The following is a 12,620-nucleotide window of genomic DNA, read 5'->3' as shown; positions in this document are numbered from 1 at the left end:
CTTAATAATCTAAAACATGATGTTTGCGGGCGCCCTCTTGCTTCTGCTCAACAATTTGAACAGAAACATTCCCGTTCCGTTTCTATCCCTTTCCCAAGCCAAGCCAATTTCGTCACCAGCTCTGAGATACCTATTTCTTATCACATCCAAACACCCAAGAATATAGAACTCATCGTTTTGCAACCTCTGGAAAAATATTCTGTCACTTCTGTACTCAGTTTCTTCATGATCAGTAACATCCTTCACCAAAACATGGAACTTGTTGTAGCCACTTAGGACCAAGTTAACTTCGTCCAGCGTCCAATGTCGAAAGATGTGCTCAAACGTCTCACTGAATGAAAAGAAAAGAATCCCCATCTGGATTTCGCTTACAGAAACAGCCTTTATGATGCCCCGTGGATCGGTATGCTTTAGTAGCAGTGGTGGCTGATTGTCCGGAAAGTCATGCATTTCTATCAGAACTCGGCTGATTTGTTTCTCTCCGCTGCTGCTACCGCCTTTTTTCGCTTCCTCCTGTTCCTCGGCCTTGGTGGGAAAAAAATTGTAGTAGAAGGTTTTCTTCATAGAGCCAGCCATGAGATAAGGTTTTTTCTTTTCTTTTCTTTTGGGGTCTAAGAGAATCGAAGGTTAAGAATGAAAACAATTAGGGTTAAGGCCAGGGTTTTATAATGAGCCATGGAGTGCATATATGGAAGGTAGGATTATGAAGCTTTTGGTAACCTTTTTGTTTGCTGGTTTTTTCCAAATGGAGCAATTGTCCTGACAAAAAAGGAATGTTTGTTTGTATGAAATAATTAAACTTCCTCTCAAAGAAAGAGTTCAAAATAATTTAGTATTGAATACGGCACCCAAATAACAAATAGAAAAGAGGAAAGAAACGCTAGTCGTAGTCAAGGATGAGAAACCAGGATATGAATAAATTGGTTTATAATAGGAAATATCTACCTTTGGCCCTCACCAACTTACCATGTAAAATCTGCACCAAAAACATCTTACCTTGTCGTCGGCCTCATCAATTTGGTTCTTAATATAGAAAAAATAAAAACTGGATTTTAATTTCTTTTTAAAATATTTATATGTTGAGATTAATTGTTCAACACATACTTTCCCATGATATTATAGTGTGGGATGAAATATGGAGACGTCCCTGGTCCCATATCCATGAAATAAGTACGTCGCGTATATCCTGGGGAAACCGGCAATCATTAGAAGATTTAAAAGGTGAACTGACAAGATCAAATGAAATAACCACAAAAGGTTTCTATATTTCAAAGAGAAATTAACTGATTGGTGCTAACTTTGGACTTCAACTTGCATGGTGATATAACGTCAAAGCTCTTTTTTTAATTTATTTAAAATACAAGTGAGAGTTTAAATTACAAGAAAAACTTACATGTAATGGGGATGTCATCATAGTGGTATCCCAAACTTATTATGCATTGTCATGTCGGAAAGTTAAAATACATGTCAATAAGTGATTGGCTTGAAATAGCGCCACAGTGGTATTCAATGGCAAAGCCAGAATTGTATGTGAGGGGGCCGAACCGTAATACAAGTATAGAAAGAGAAAATCAATCATACATCAATAATTTTTATAAGGAAAAATGGACATTTTTTAGAACTTTGTACTCAATTTCATGCATCAAAATGGAAAAGTCTTTTGATAAAATCTCATTTTCCTTTAAACTATTTATTTTCTATTCCTTTGGCTCATTGGTTTGATTATTAGAGGATTAATACTTTCCTTTTTATTTATTTTATTTATTTTAATGTTAGTTGTGTAATGGGCCCACAAACATTTTACATATAATTATAAATAAAGTTATTATGGATTGCAATGGGGGGCAAGGTCACCTCAGACCCTAGAGTACCTCCGCCCCTGATGGTATCTTTGGTATAGGTAAGTTCCTCTCCTAAACTATAAGGGGATGAGGTTTATCACACACACACACACACACACACACTCTATTAAGGTATCATGGGGATTCGAATATGAGACCATTAGTTTACAAGTGAAGGCCTTTTTTCATTACGCTAGACCTCATTAGTTAAAAGCTCCTATTAAATTAACTTGCTAGTTCTTTAGAAGATTAAGACGTGTATCCAATTCAAACTTTTAATGACTTTTATAGAGTTTAAAAGTTTGGAGGTATTCAATTTAGATTTTTAAAGAGTTTATAAAAGTCTAGTGGTATTTAATTGTGACTTTTAAAAATTATTTAAAAGTTTGGTGGTATCAAGTTATGACTTTTAAAAAGTCTTTAAAAGTTTGGCAGTATCCAAAAAGTTAATGACTTTTAAAAAGCTTATTATATGAATGACTTTTCCATACTTTTAAGGCTAATTGTAAGAGCAAAAGTCTTGCCATTTACTAATGACTTTTATCAACTCTATGAAAGTATTTAAGAATTTGTCAACTCTATGAAAGTCACTCACTTAAAAAAAGGTAGTTATGAGTAATTATTAGCTCCAATTACATATACGATCTTTAATAAAAGGCCAAGTGTTAGATTATTCACTGGAGTTAAGTTGAAATGTTGAAGAATATAAAGTCCCACATCGAAAACTTAACAAAATAAATACAATATATAATGAGTGATTCCACTACTAATATCACCGAGACCTTTTGTGATAGAACTCCACACCTACTGGGCTATATAGGTGGTTAAGTTGTAGACAATATCGGTGTTGTTAATAGTGGGCCGCTGCCCATCTCTCTGAAATTTAACAAAAAATGTATATTTTTTCACAAGTTATAAGGTGGAGCCTACAAGTATGCCTAACCGATGAGATCGATATGCCTGGATGCCAATTCCATAGCTTGGAGACCTACACTTGAGACAGTTGATGAACCAATAAATCGATTTTGTTTTTGTTAGATGAGAGGATTCACACACACACTACCTTAGTATCATAGGGGTTCAAACCTGATATTATTTGGCTGCAAATCAAGACCATTTTTCACTATGCTAGACCTTGTTGATAAAAGAAAATGTATTTAAATAAGCTTTAAGTGTTGCCTTTTGGCCTCCAAAATAGCATGTTTATTTTTCTTCTAAATACAAGCGTCTAAACTAGGGAGGAAGTTTCTTACCCAAATTATGAAGGCCCTTTCCACTTAGCCATGCATTTTACTGGAAAGCTAATAACAACCTGAAATGTTAATCGTGTAAGAATATTTTTGACATTAATAATTTATTTTCATGGAAAACCACTTCAAACCAATTTCACGCGCAAAAAACAGTCTCTCTCTGTCTCCGTCTCTCTCTTTCTCTATATGCCAACAGATCATCGTCGTATAAATACGCACCCAAACGAAATCGAGGAAAAATAAAACAAACGAAGCGAATTTAGAACGAGGCTCCGAGATCTCGATCTGTCCGATAAATCTCTGGCGAGATCTCGACCTTGAACCCGATCTGATCCACGTAGATCCGAAATCTCCATGGCTCCCGTTTCGGCTCTCGCCAAGTACAAGCTCGTCTTCTTGGGGGACCAGTCCGTCGGCAAAACCAGCATCATCACTCGCTTCATGTACGACAAGTTCGACAACACGTATCAGGTAATCGGATTTCCCTATCCAATTCTTTTGCAATTTCTTTGATCTTCAACTTTTCGAGCTTTGCAGTCTATTGCTGTTTCATTTCTGTCAATAGTTGCTGTGAACATCAACAATGTCTTCGATTGATTGGCATAGAGTTTTCCAATTCATGATGGAATTGAAATTGCTTTCGTTTGCGATTTTTGTTTTCAATCTAACAGCTATGAGCTATGTTTGGTATCAAATTTTGAATTCTTCGGGGTATTGAAATTTCATTACATTTGTTAGACTTTTATGGTTGTGGTACATATTTGTGAAATTTGTAAATAAATGCTGATCCAAATCTTTGTGTGGAACCACGAGCTGGTACTGCTATTATTAGAATCCAAACACTGATTTCTGTACTATAGTTGAGCAGTCTTAATTATAGTATTTCTACTTTCTTGTGGAAGCTGATGTGGGGCCTTATGTGACGACGGCTGGAATGTGCCTGCCAAGTGCCAAGTACATTACAGCATTCTCCTTTTTATGTTGAAGTAGTACGTTAAGTTTTAATAACAAAGGAGAGTTGTGTAGAAAAAAAAAAAAAAAAAAAAAAAAGAGGACAAACATTAAGCGGAAGCTGAAAAATGTTCTAATGAAGTGAGGTTCATAACCATGGTAAGGATTGGCCCCCATAATAACTTTTCGTAATATTAGAAGTTTATGATTTTTCTTTTCTTTTACTTTGGAGTAGGGAAAAAGAATTAAACCAGTTGCTTATGACTTTCTTCAAATGATGCAACAGTAATCGTTCATGGATTGGTATGTGGTGGGGCTGAGATTCAAAATTAAAACTTGAAGTGGGGTTCCACGGGGATTGGAGGGTGTCACCCTCCGTTTCAGCAATAGGATCCTTAAATAAGTACCTATTTCTCAACCATTAATGGTGGTCAGCTGTTCATATCTGATATAACGGCTGAGAAACATATCATTATATAAAAAGCTTATGACTATGAGTGAATCTATGCAGAGCCAACCTAAAATGGACCTATGACATGCATGGATGATTTATGGATGATTGGGATATGTGTCTATGATTTGGGTCCTCAGCCACAAGAAAAAGGCATTAGTTATAAACATGATATATAAGTTAGTACAATCTAATACTAAACAGGTGTGTCATTCTGGGATTTGTAACACTGACCTTTTGTTTTTGGCCAAATGCTCAGCCATTGAGCTATGAGCACTACCAGTGGATTTTCACCTATCATTCCATAGGGGCAACACTTTTTGGTTTCTAAATGTTTATTCCCAATGGAATAATTAGGTTTAATATCTATCTTTTTTGTCTTAGTTGCACAAGTTTGTTTGTTTTCACCTTTTCCTTTTCTTATTTTGGTGGGTGTTCCTGTGGATGCATTTTCTGTAACGCAATTATTTTGATTTTTCAAATGTCATTCATTTGTCTTTCTTTGCTGACACTCTACAGATATCAATCCTAATTACCTTTTGTTCTTTTTTCTTAGTTTGGTTGGGATTCCTGTGGATGTCTTTGTTATGTTGACATAATTATACATGTATATAGTTATTCTTTAATAAAGTTCTTACATGAGACCATGTTTTTCAGCCATTGTGTTATATATGAACGACTAATTGTACAGTGGATGACATGCATTCTTCATCAAAATTTGATAACGGCTGAAAAACAGCTCCTTATTTAAAATACTTATTTAGTTGTCATCCATCTCTTTTAATGTGCACACACTTGTCTATTTATTTATTTATTTTTTTGATGTAATGTTACACACACATATTTATGTACTTATCTGGCACTGTACATATATCTATGCTCAATTCTTAACTTACATGTTTTGAATTATTTGTTTGAGTTTCTCTTTCTTAGCTTATATGTTTATTCATTGATGACCAGGCTACCATCGGCATTGATTTTCTGTCAAAGACAATGTACCTTGAAGATCGAACTGTTCGATTGCAGCTCTGGTCAGTCTTTATCCTTTTTAAGTTTATTTTTCTGTAGATGTTACCATGTTTTCTCAAAGGTTTTATTTTCATCAAATACAGTTAGATTTCTTATATACATGAGCTTGCTCAGTGTTCTCATTCTGTGATGTGACTTTAATTTATTGTGGACTTAATGAGTGGTTACTAGGTTGCTTTTATTAAAGAAATTTGCCTCTTAGAGGTCACTGGTACTCTCATTATGATTCTAAGTACTTGGGGCACATTTACTTGTCTTTCTTGAACATTCATTTAAAGCTTTGGATTTGTTTCCATATTCTCTCTGTGATTATTAGGCTTTCATACTTATCTCATCCTGGGACAAGATTCACATTGTGAAAAAAAAATTGTATCTCGTGAAACATAAAGTTTTGAAATTTGAACAGGGATACTGCTGGGCAGGAAAGGTTCAGGAGTCTCATTCCAAGCTATATCAGGGATTCCTCTGTGGCAGTCATTGTATATGATGTTGCAAGTATGATCTCTCTCTCTCTCTCTCTCTCTCTCTCTCTCTCTCTCTCTACTGTATTTAAATTGTTGGACCTAATCTCTCTCTCTACTGTATCTAAATTGTTGGACCTGAAATTTAGTCCAGCTGTTCAAATACTTTGTGAATATCCTTTTGAAGAAGCTCTTGTTAAGAGTCCCATCTGTGAGGGATTTGTTTTGTTTAAACAACAAAAAAAAAATCTGGTCAAACTTAACTTTGTTGAGCTTGAACTTCATCTCTTTCTAATTAAATCACTGGGTCTTATGTTCAATGTTTGATGAATTTCAATTTTGGCTCATTCTTATGGTATAGGCAGGCAATCATTCCTAAACACTTCCAAGTGGATTGAAGAGGTTCGCACTGAGCGGGGAAGTGATGTTATCATTGTACTTGTTGGAAACAAAACAGATCTTGTAGACAAAAGGTAGTGATCTGCTTTATTCTCTGCAGTAAGTTATGAAGACAGTTGATTTTTCTTGTTTCCTACACTTTTTAGTTCCATAGTCATGTAAACGTGGTCTTCATGAGAATGATGACTTGTTGCATCTTTTGCATGCTATTTATTTCATTTGCGTGCTTGACCAATCTGAGCACTAGAAGAAGATGCTTTAAATCAAGCTGTGCGGATGTACCTTCGTAAAACATGTATGGTGAATACATGTTTGGTACTGTAGATGGGAACGAGGAGGGTAATACTACAAGTTTTCCCCTCAGGTCGTATCTCATTGTCAATTAGGCTAGCTTATTGCATCTGATTTTTCTTGCCACTTCCGGTGCTCATATATGGGCCATGTTGTGGATGGACAGGCAAGTTTCCATAGAGGAAGGAGAAGCCAAAGCTCGTGAGCTCAATGTTATGTTCATCGAAACTAGTGCCAAGGCTGGCTTTAATATCAAGGTAAGTCACATTTATCTTTAATGAGTTATATCATAGCAATGTAATGTCTTAATGGTATGATTATGTTGCGTGGGGTAGATCAAGATACTACTGTTGAGAACACTGCACCCTCGTCAAGGTCACTTGATATTTACTCGGTTGCAGATGCACACGTCATTATGTTAATTTTCATTAATCCGATTGCAGGCACTGTTCCGAAAGATAGCAGCCGCCTTGCCTGGAATGGAAACACTTTCTTCAACGAAGCAAGAGGATATGGTTGATGTGAACCTCAAGTCATCCAATGCAAATTCATCAGAGTCACAGGCACAGTCGGGCGGATGTGCTTGTTAATTTACGTGGGTTTTTTATTCAACTTCTTTACCCCATTCCTTATATGCTTCGGTGATCCTACTGTGTCTGTAAAGCTTAGTTACTGTAGCATTCGGAGTTTTGTGTTTGGTTGATCGGTAAAGGATTTTTATACTGTTTGGCTAAGCTTAGAATATCACAAACACTCAGACTAAATTAAAAGTAATTAAAAGAGACGTTTTGTTTTGCAAAGTGATTTTAATAGATTTCTATGATTTTATGTTTTGAAATATTCTTATATTTTCTCCACCCTATAAGATAAGTGTTAAATTTGCGTTTTGTTTCTAATATTTTATCCATACCTGCGAACTGGGAAAAAAGTTCAAGGGGAAAAAGAAAATAATTAAGAAGGATTCTGTTTTGAGTTTTAATTTTAACCAACTAGCTCTTAGTTTAGCAATACTAATCTTCTTAATGTTGAAAGATATCTCAAGTTCGACTTCTTTTGAGTGGGAAGAACTTACATGGGGATGTCACCGTGGTGGTATCCCAAGCCTATCACTCATTATCATGTGAAAAAGTTGCATTGTCATGTCAGAAAGTTAAAATACATGTCAATGGATAATTGGCTCGAGAAAGTGTCACAATGGTATTCCTGATATAAGTAAGTTAAGTAGACGGTTTTCTTTTCTTTATTCTTTCTTTAGAAATTGGTGTTATAGAAAATCTCAAGATTAGTCTTGGAAACTCACCTATGTTAATTAAAATCTTAACCTTCGTATGTGGAAGAATTATCTATAGAAATTAGGTTCATGTTGGGCAGAAACGTGTGTTATGATTTGAATGGATATCACTGTAAACACACTATAATTTGTGCGAAATTGGGTCCTTATCATTGTGTCACTACAGTACTCTTATTTGCATAACATGTGTATTGAGTTTAAGATTTTCCCTTTTCCATTTGGTTCAAGGTTTAGAAGTTTGGGAATGGGTATGAGTTGTCATTCTCATGTTTGGTGAGTACATTCTTGAAAATTAAATACCTTAAACATGGAAATCATAAAAATTATTGGATTTTCTTTAGTTAATTAGGGTGTTATTAGAAAAGGGAACAAAGTTCAATTCCTATATTACTATACAAACCAAACATGTGAAAGAAAATAGAAGGTCTTTCCTAGTTATCATTTGCCAGTATTTCCAAGCTTTTGAATAGGCCGGGAAATACATTCCTAAACAATTCATTCCGTGAATTAAATAGACTCTTAACTTTTATAATTGTACACTTATTATAATTTGAGTAAACTCGTAGCACATCATCCACATGTCACATTACTAAAATATTTTCTACTTTCTTTGTATTATAATCACATAAGAGATACTTCGTGTATATAGGGAGATTCACAATTATACCCAATATAGGTGTTCAAATTATAAAAAAATCTTATATGAAATGAACTTTAGAAACACACCTAAAGCCCATTTACAATATAACAAAAAGGCTTTTAACTTTTTTTAAATTACAAAACTCCCATTAATTTCTTAAAACAAACTCAACCCCAAAACCTCATAAAAAAGCCCAAAACACTCAATAGGGCATCAAAGTAATTTAATAATCAAAAATAAATTCAATAAGTCCAGCTGTCATTTTTTGGGCTTTTTTTTGGATATGTTTATAAAAACTAAATAGTGTATGGTTTATTTATAGTTTTAGTGTTAAGAATGAGTATGTGATTAAATTTCTATTTTTTTTTCATTACAAAACATTTTCAGGTTGTGAACTCCAAATTTCGAAGATTTTCCTACACCCAAAAAAAAAAAAAAAAAAACTTAGGGTAAATTACTCAAATGGTCCTTAAATTTGCACCCGATTTATATTTTGATCCCTAAACTATATTATTCGTTCAAATGGTCCATCAACTCTTTATTAATTGAGGCTTTGGTCCTACCGTTACATTTTCTGTTAAATTTAGTCATGTGAGCAGCACATGCTATATTTGTAGGGGTAAATAAGACTTTTGACCTATGTATCACCTTTTTATCATCACTATATCACCTATATATCACCACTTTATCGCTTATTTGTGCTATGCCTACCGCCAAATACCAGGAATACCCTTTTATTTTCATAGATTCCAGTCTTGTACCTATTTTGCGAGCAAACATCGTAACATAACATAAATCTGTACTTTCTCACTCCTCAGACGCATTTTGGGAAGGGCACCTCAAATTTCTCGTGTTATTTTTTCTTTTTAGCCGCAGATTTCTGATGTCTTTACACAAGGCAGAATCTGAATGGTGGAGAGGTATGTACCCCGGTTATCTGATTCATCTTAACCATCTTACGATTCTAACCTCTAACCTTGGGCTCTTTTTATTTTTATTTTTATTTTTGAACCCTTAAACCACTCGAAGAACACAAAAATAAATAAATTCATAATTACATGATTGAAAATTGGAATCGTTTAAGCACGCTGCCGCAACAGTAAATACCCACTAAAAAACCTCTTTGTTCCATTCTTAACAATACGGGCCACCGCTTGGTGGGTTCTAGACTTGAAAGTGTTTCATTCAGTCACGCAAACCTTAAGAAGCATGGCCATGCCAGGTCTCTCTCTCTCTCTCTCTCTCTCTCTCTCTCTCTCTCTCTCTCTCTCTCTCTCTGTTTTTCTTTTGGTTTTTGATTTTGTGTGTTGAATTCTAAGGATTAAAGGCGAAATTAGACATGGGTTTTGTTTATTTTGGTCGATATGTTATTGGGTTTTCGTCAGACTAATCAAAATATGAGGTTCTGTTTGGCTGCTTTGAAACTTATGAGAAGAACAGAATATGCAATCTTGAATTCTGGGCACTCAGTTTTTTTTTTTTCCGGTTAAAATCTGTCACTGACTCACTTTGAATCTTCACACATGCTTATTCTTCGTAGTATTTGGTTTCTTTCGGTGGTTGGTTACTTGCGGGTTTGAAAAGTTCAGTTGGATTTCGATTTTTGACTTATTTTTTCGTCAAATTAGTTCATTTATTTATTTTGTGTGCTTCTGATGAGTATTATATATGCTTTAGCTGGTTAGGTGAGGATTTGAGTCCATTGTGCTTTTAGCTTGTTGGGCATGAATTTATGGCACAAACGACCCAATTCTTCGCTTTCAACTATGCTTTTTTTTCCTCCTTGTCTTTTTTTTTTTTTTTTTGGGGATATACGCTTGACCTTATGGTTATTTCCACAGGCATATTGTTGCAACATAAATGTGTTAATGATTATAAATTATATGCTTAACTGCATGCATGTTTATTGATTGGAGCCTATCATACCAATGCATCAAATGCTCCTCCTGGGCATGACAATTACATTATTCTTCTGTGTATTGTAAGAGCAAAAGAGTAATACAAAAAAGAAGGCCTTTTTGTTCTGTTTTGAATCTTCGAATCACCTTTATTAGAAAAGGACATTCCAAGGTTTCCTGCATGTGATTTGTTTTGGCTAACCTGATAGAAGCGTCCATATGCTTTTGCAATTACAAAAAAAGAGATACAGGAGACCTTTAAATACGCAGTAATGTGTAAGTAATACTCTTTCAAAGATCATTAAAGGTCTATGCTGATTGTAAGTACGAGGAAATGAGGTCTTGCCTCTCGACCAATAGTGTCTATCTGAAATTTGGCTATGACATTTACCAGTAGAGAAAAACTCTCTTTATAGATGTTGTGTTTTTGGTTTACATGTTTCATGATTCTCCAGGTTCAAATGCTTTAATTTTTGGTTTACGATAATTTGATAAACCCATAAAGAAGCTAATTTGTTTACATGTAAAAATACAGATAGCCAAGAATCGATTTTACCCAAAGATGAAACTGTCATAGAGCAAACACAATTTGTCAAACTTGGCCGCTGTCAATGGTGGTTTATGGTGGCACTCAACATCTTCTTCCTCATTGTGGGGCAGGCTGCTGCGGTTTTACTTGGGAGATTCTATTATGACCGGGGTGGTAATAGTAAATGGATGGCCACTCTTGTCCAAACTGCAGCATTCCCAGTTCTTCTCATCCCACTTTATTTTATTCCTTCATCCAAAGATCCATTAACTTCTTCAGCCCCACCTTCCATTAAAGTACTTGCCTTGATTTACTTCGCCCTTGGAGTGCTCTTGGCTTGTGACAACATGTTGTATTCTGTCGGACTCTTGTACCTATCTGCCTCTACTTACTCCCTCATTTGTGCAACTCAATTAGCTTTCAATGCAGTTTTCTCGTACTTCATCAACTCCCAGAAGTTCACTGCATTGATTCTTAATTCAGTGATTATCGTGTCATTCTCAGCAGCTCTTATTGCTGTCAGTGATGATTCCAGTGGACCAGCAGGAGTCTCAAAGTGGAAACATATCCTTGGATTCATCTGTACCCTTGGAGCTTCAGCAATTTACTCTCTACTGCTTTCCCTCATGCAGCTTACCTTCCAAAAAGTTCTTAAGAAGGAAACCTTTTCTGTGGTCTTGGAAATGCAAATCTATACAGCACTGGTTGCCAGTTGTGCTGCAACTGTGGGTCTTTTTGCCAGTGGGGAATGGAGGACTTTGCATGGGGAAATGGAAAATTTTGGCGAGGGACGAGTTTCTTATGTGATGACCTTAGTTTGGACAGCTGTGGCTTGGCAAGTTTGTTCTGTTGGTGTTGTGGGATTGATTTTCGTCGTTTCTTCTCTCTTCTCCAACGTAATTAGTACTCTTTCCTTGGCTGTTACTCCTATAGCTGCTGTGATAATTTTCCATGACAAGATGGACGGTGTCAAGATAATTGCTATGCTTCTGGCTATTTGGGGTTTTGCCACATATATTTATCAGAACTACCTTGATGATTCTAAGGTAAGAAGAAGGCAGACTGGTGTTACGGAATCACACAATGATTCTTCTGCCTGATTGGTTGAATAAAATGCACAGGAATACATTTTTCTCTTCAATTATTTATAGCAGCTGTCTTTTTAAGACTTTGATCAACGCCATACAACTTATATATTGGTTATAGAAGTTTTTTAATGTCATTGACATCACATTATTTATTTTGTTTCTCTGTAATATTTATGGTCATGGTCATCTAAGATGATTAAATGTCGAAATAGATAAAGAATTATAGAAACAATCATGGGATGGAGTTGTATTAGTCTCAGTCGATCATGTAATTGGTCATTCAGATCCTCTTATACTCTATTGCATTTGAACTGCACGTAGTGTAAAATAGTCCTTTTGAGAATTAAGGTTAATTTTAGGTTTTCTACAGTCTAAACTTGAATTTTAGGTTTAGTAGACTGATGACAGAGGTGAGAGAGAGCACAATCTTGAGCAGGATCTGTTATGTAGGATCGTACCTCTGTGTTGGTTCTTCATCTTTTTTCCGGCCAAGTGATTTCA

The 12,620-nt window shown here is 35.3% G+C and overlaps 2 protein-coding genes across 3 annotated transcripts; both read left to right on the top strand.

Annotated features, from left to right (window-relative positions):
- LOC18784751 (ras-related protein RABH1b) lies at positions 3,199-7,506 on the top strand. Its single transcript, XM_007218349.2, has 6 exons — positions 3,199-3,562; positions 5,454-5,524; positions 5,929-6,017; positions 6,345-6,456; positions 6,840-6,930; positions 7,117-7,506. Exons 1-6 carry the CDS (start codon positions 3,446-3,448, stop codon positions 7,261-7,263), a joined length of 627 nt encoding a protein of 208 aa, XP_007218411.1. The 5' UTR covers positions 3,199-3,445; the 3' UTR covers positions 7,264-7,506.
- On the top strand, positions 9,420-12,417 carry LOC18785906 (probable purine permease 11). 2 transcript variants are annotated; one of them, XM_007218077.2, is made up of 2 exons: positions 9,420-9,524; positions 11,038-12,417. In XM_007218077.2, exons 1-2 carry the CDS (start codon positions 9,488-9,490, stop codon positions 12,129-12,131), a joined length of 1,131 nt encoding a protein of 376 aa, XP_007218139.1. In that variant the 5' UTR covers positions 9,420-9,487; the 3' UTR covers positions 12,132-12,417. The 2 variants fall into 2 exon arrangements, with proteins under 2 accessions (XP_007218139.1, XP_007218138.1); XM_007218076.2 differs by lacking the exon at positions 9,420-9,524 and adding an exon at positions 9,608-9,826.

The sequence above is a fragment of the Prunus persica genome, chromosome G2, assembly GCF_000346465.2.
Source record: "Prunus persica cultivar Lovell chromosome G2, Prunus_persica_NCBIv2, whole genome shotgun sequence".
In the NCBI taxonomy this organism is placed as follows: domain Eukaryota; kingdom Viridiplantae; phylum Streptophyta; class Magnoliopsida; order Rosales; family Rosaceae; genus Prunus; species Prunus persica.
Note: the sequence above shows the minus strand (reverse complement) of the source record. Positions and strands in the feature narration are given on the sequence as shown.

Excerpts from the sequence above, each read along its gene's own strand:
- LOC18784751 (XM_007218349.2), top strand. The coding sequence starts at position 3,446 with ATGGCTCCCGTTTCGGCTCTCGCCAAGTACAAGCTCGTCTTCTTGGGG. Across the intron at positions 5,525-5,928 it reads ACTGTTCGATTGCAGCTCTG|GGATACTGCTGGGCAGGAAA; the intron begins GTCAGTCTTTAT and ends AAATTTGAACAG. Across the intron at positions 6,018-6,344 it reads CATTGTATATGATGTTGCAA|GCAGGCAATCATTCCTAAAC; the intron begins GTATGATCTCTC and ends CTTATGGTATAG.
- LOC18785906 (XM_007218077.2), top strand. The coding sequence starts at position 9,488 with ATGTCTTTACACAAGGCAGAATCTGAATGGTGGAGAG. Across the intron at positions 9,525-11,037 it reads AGAATCTGAATGGTGGAGAG|ATAGCCAAGAATCGATTTTA; the intron begins GTATGTACCCCG and ends GTAAAAATACAG.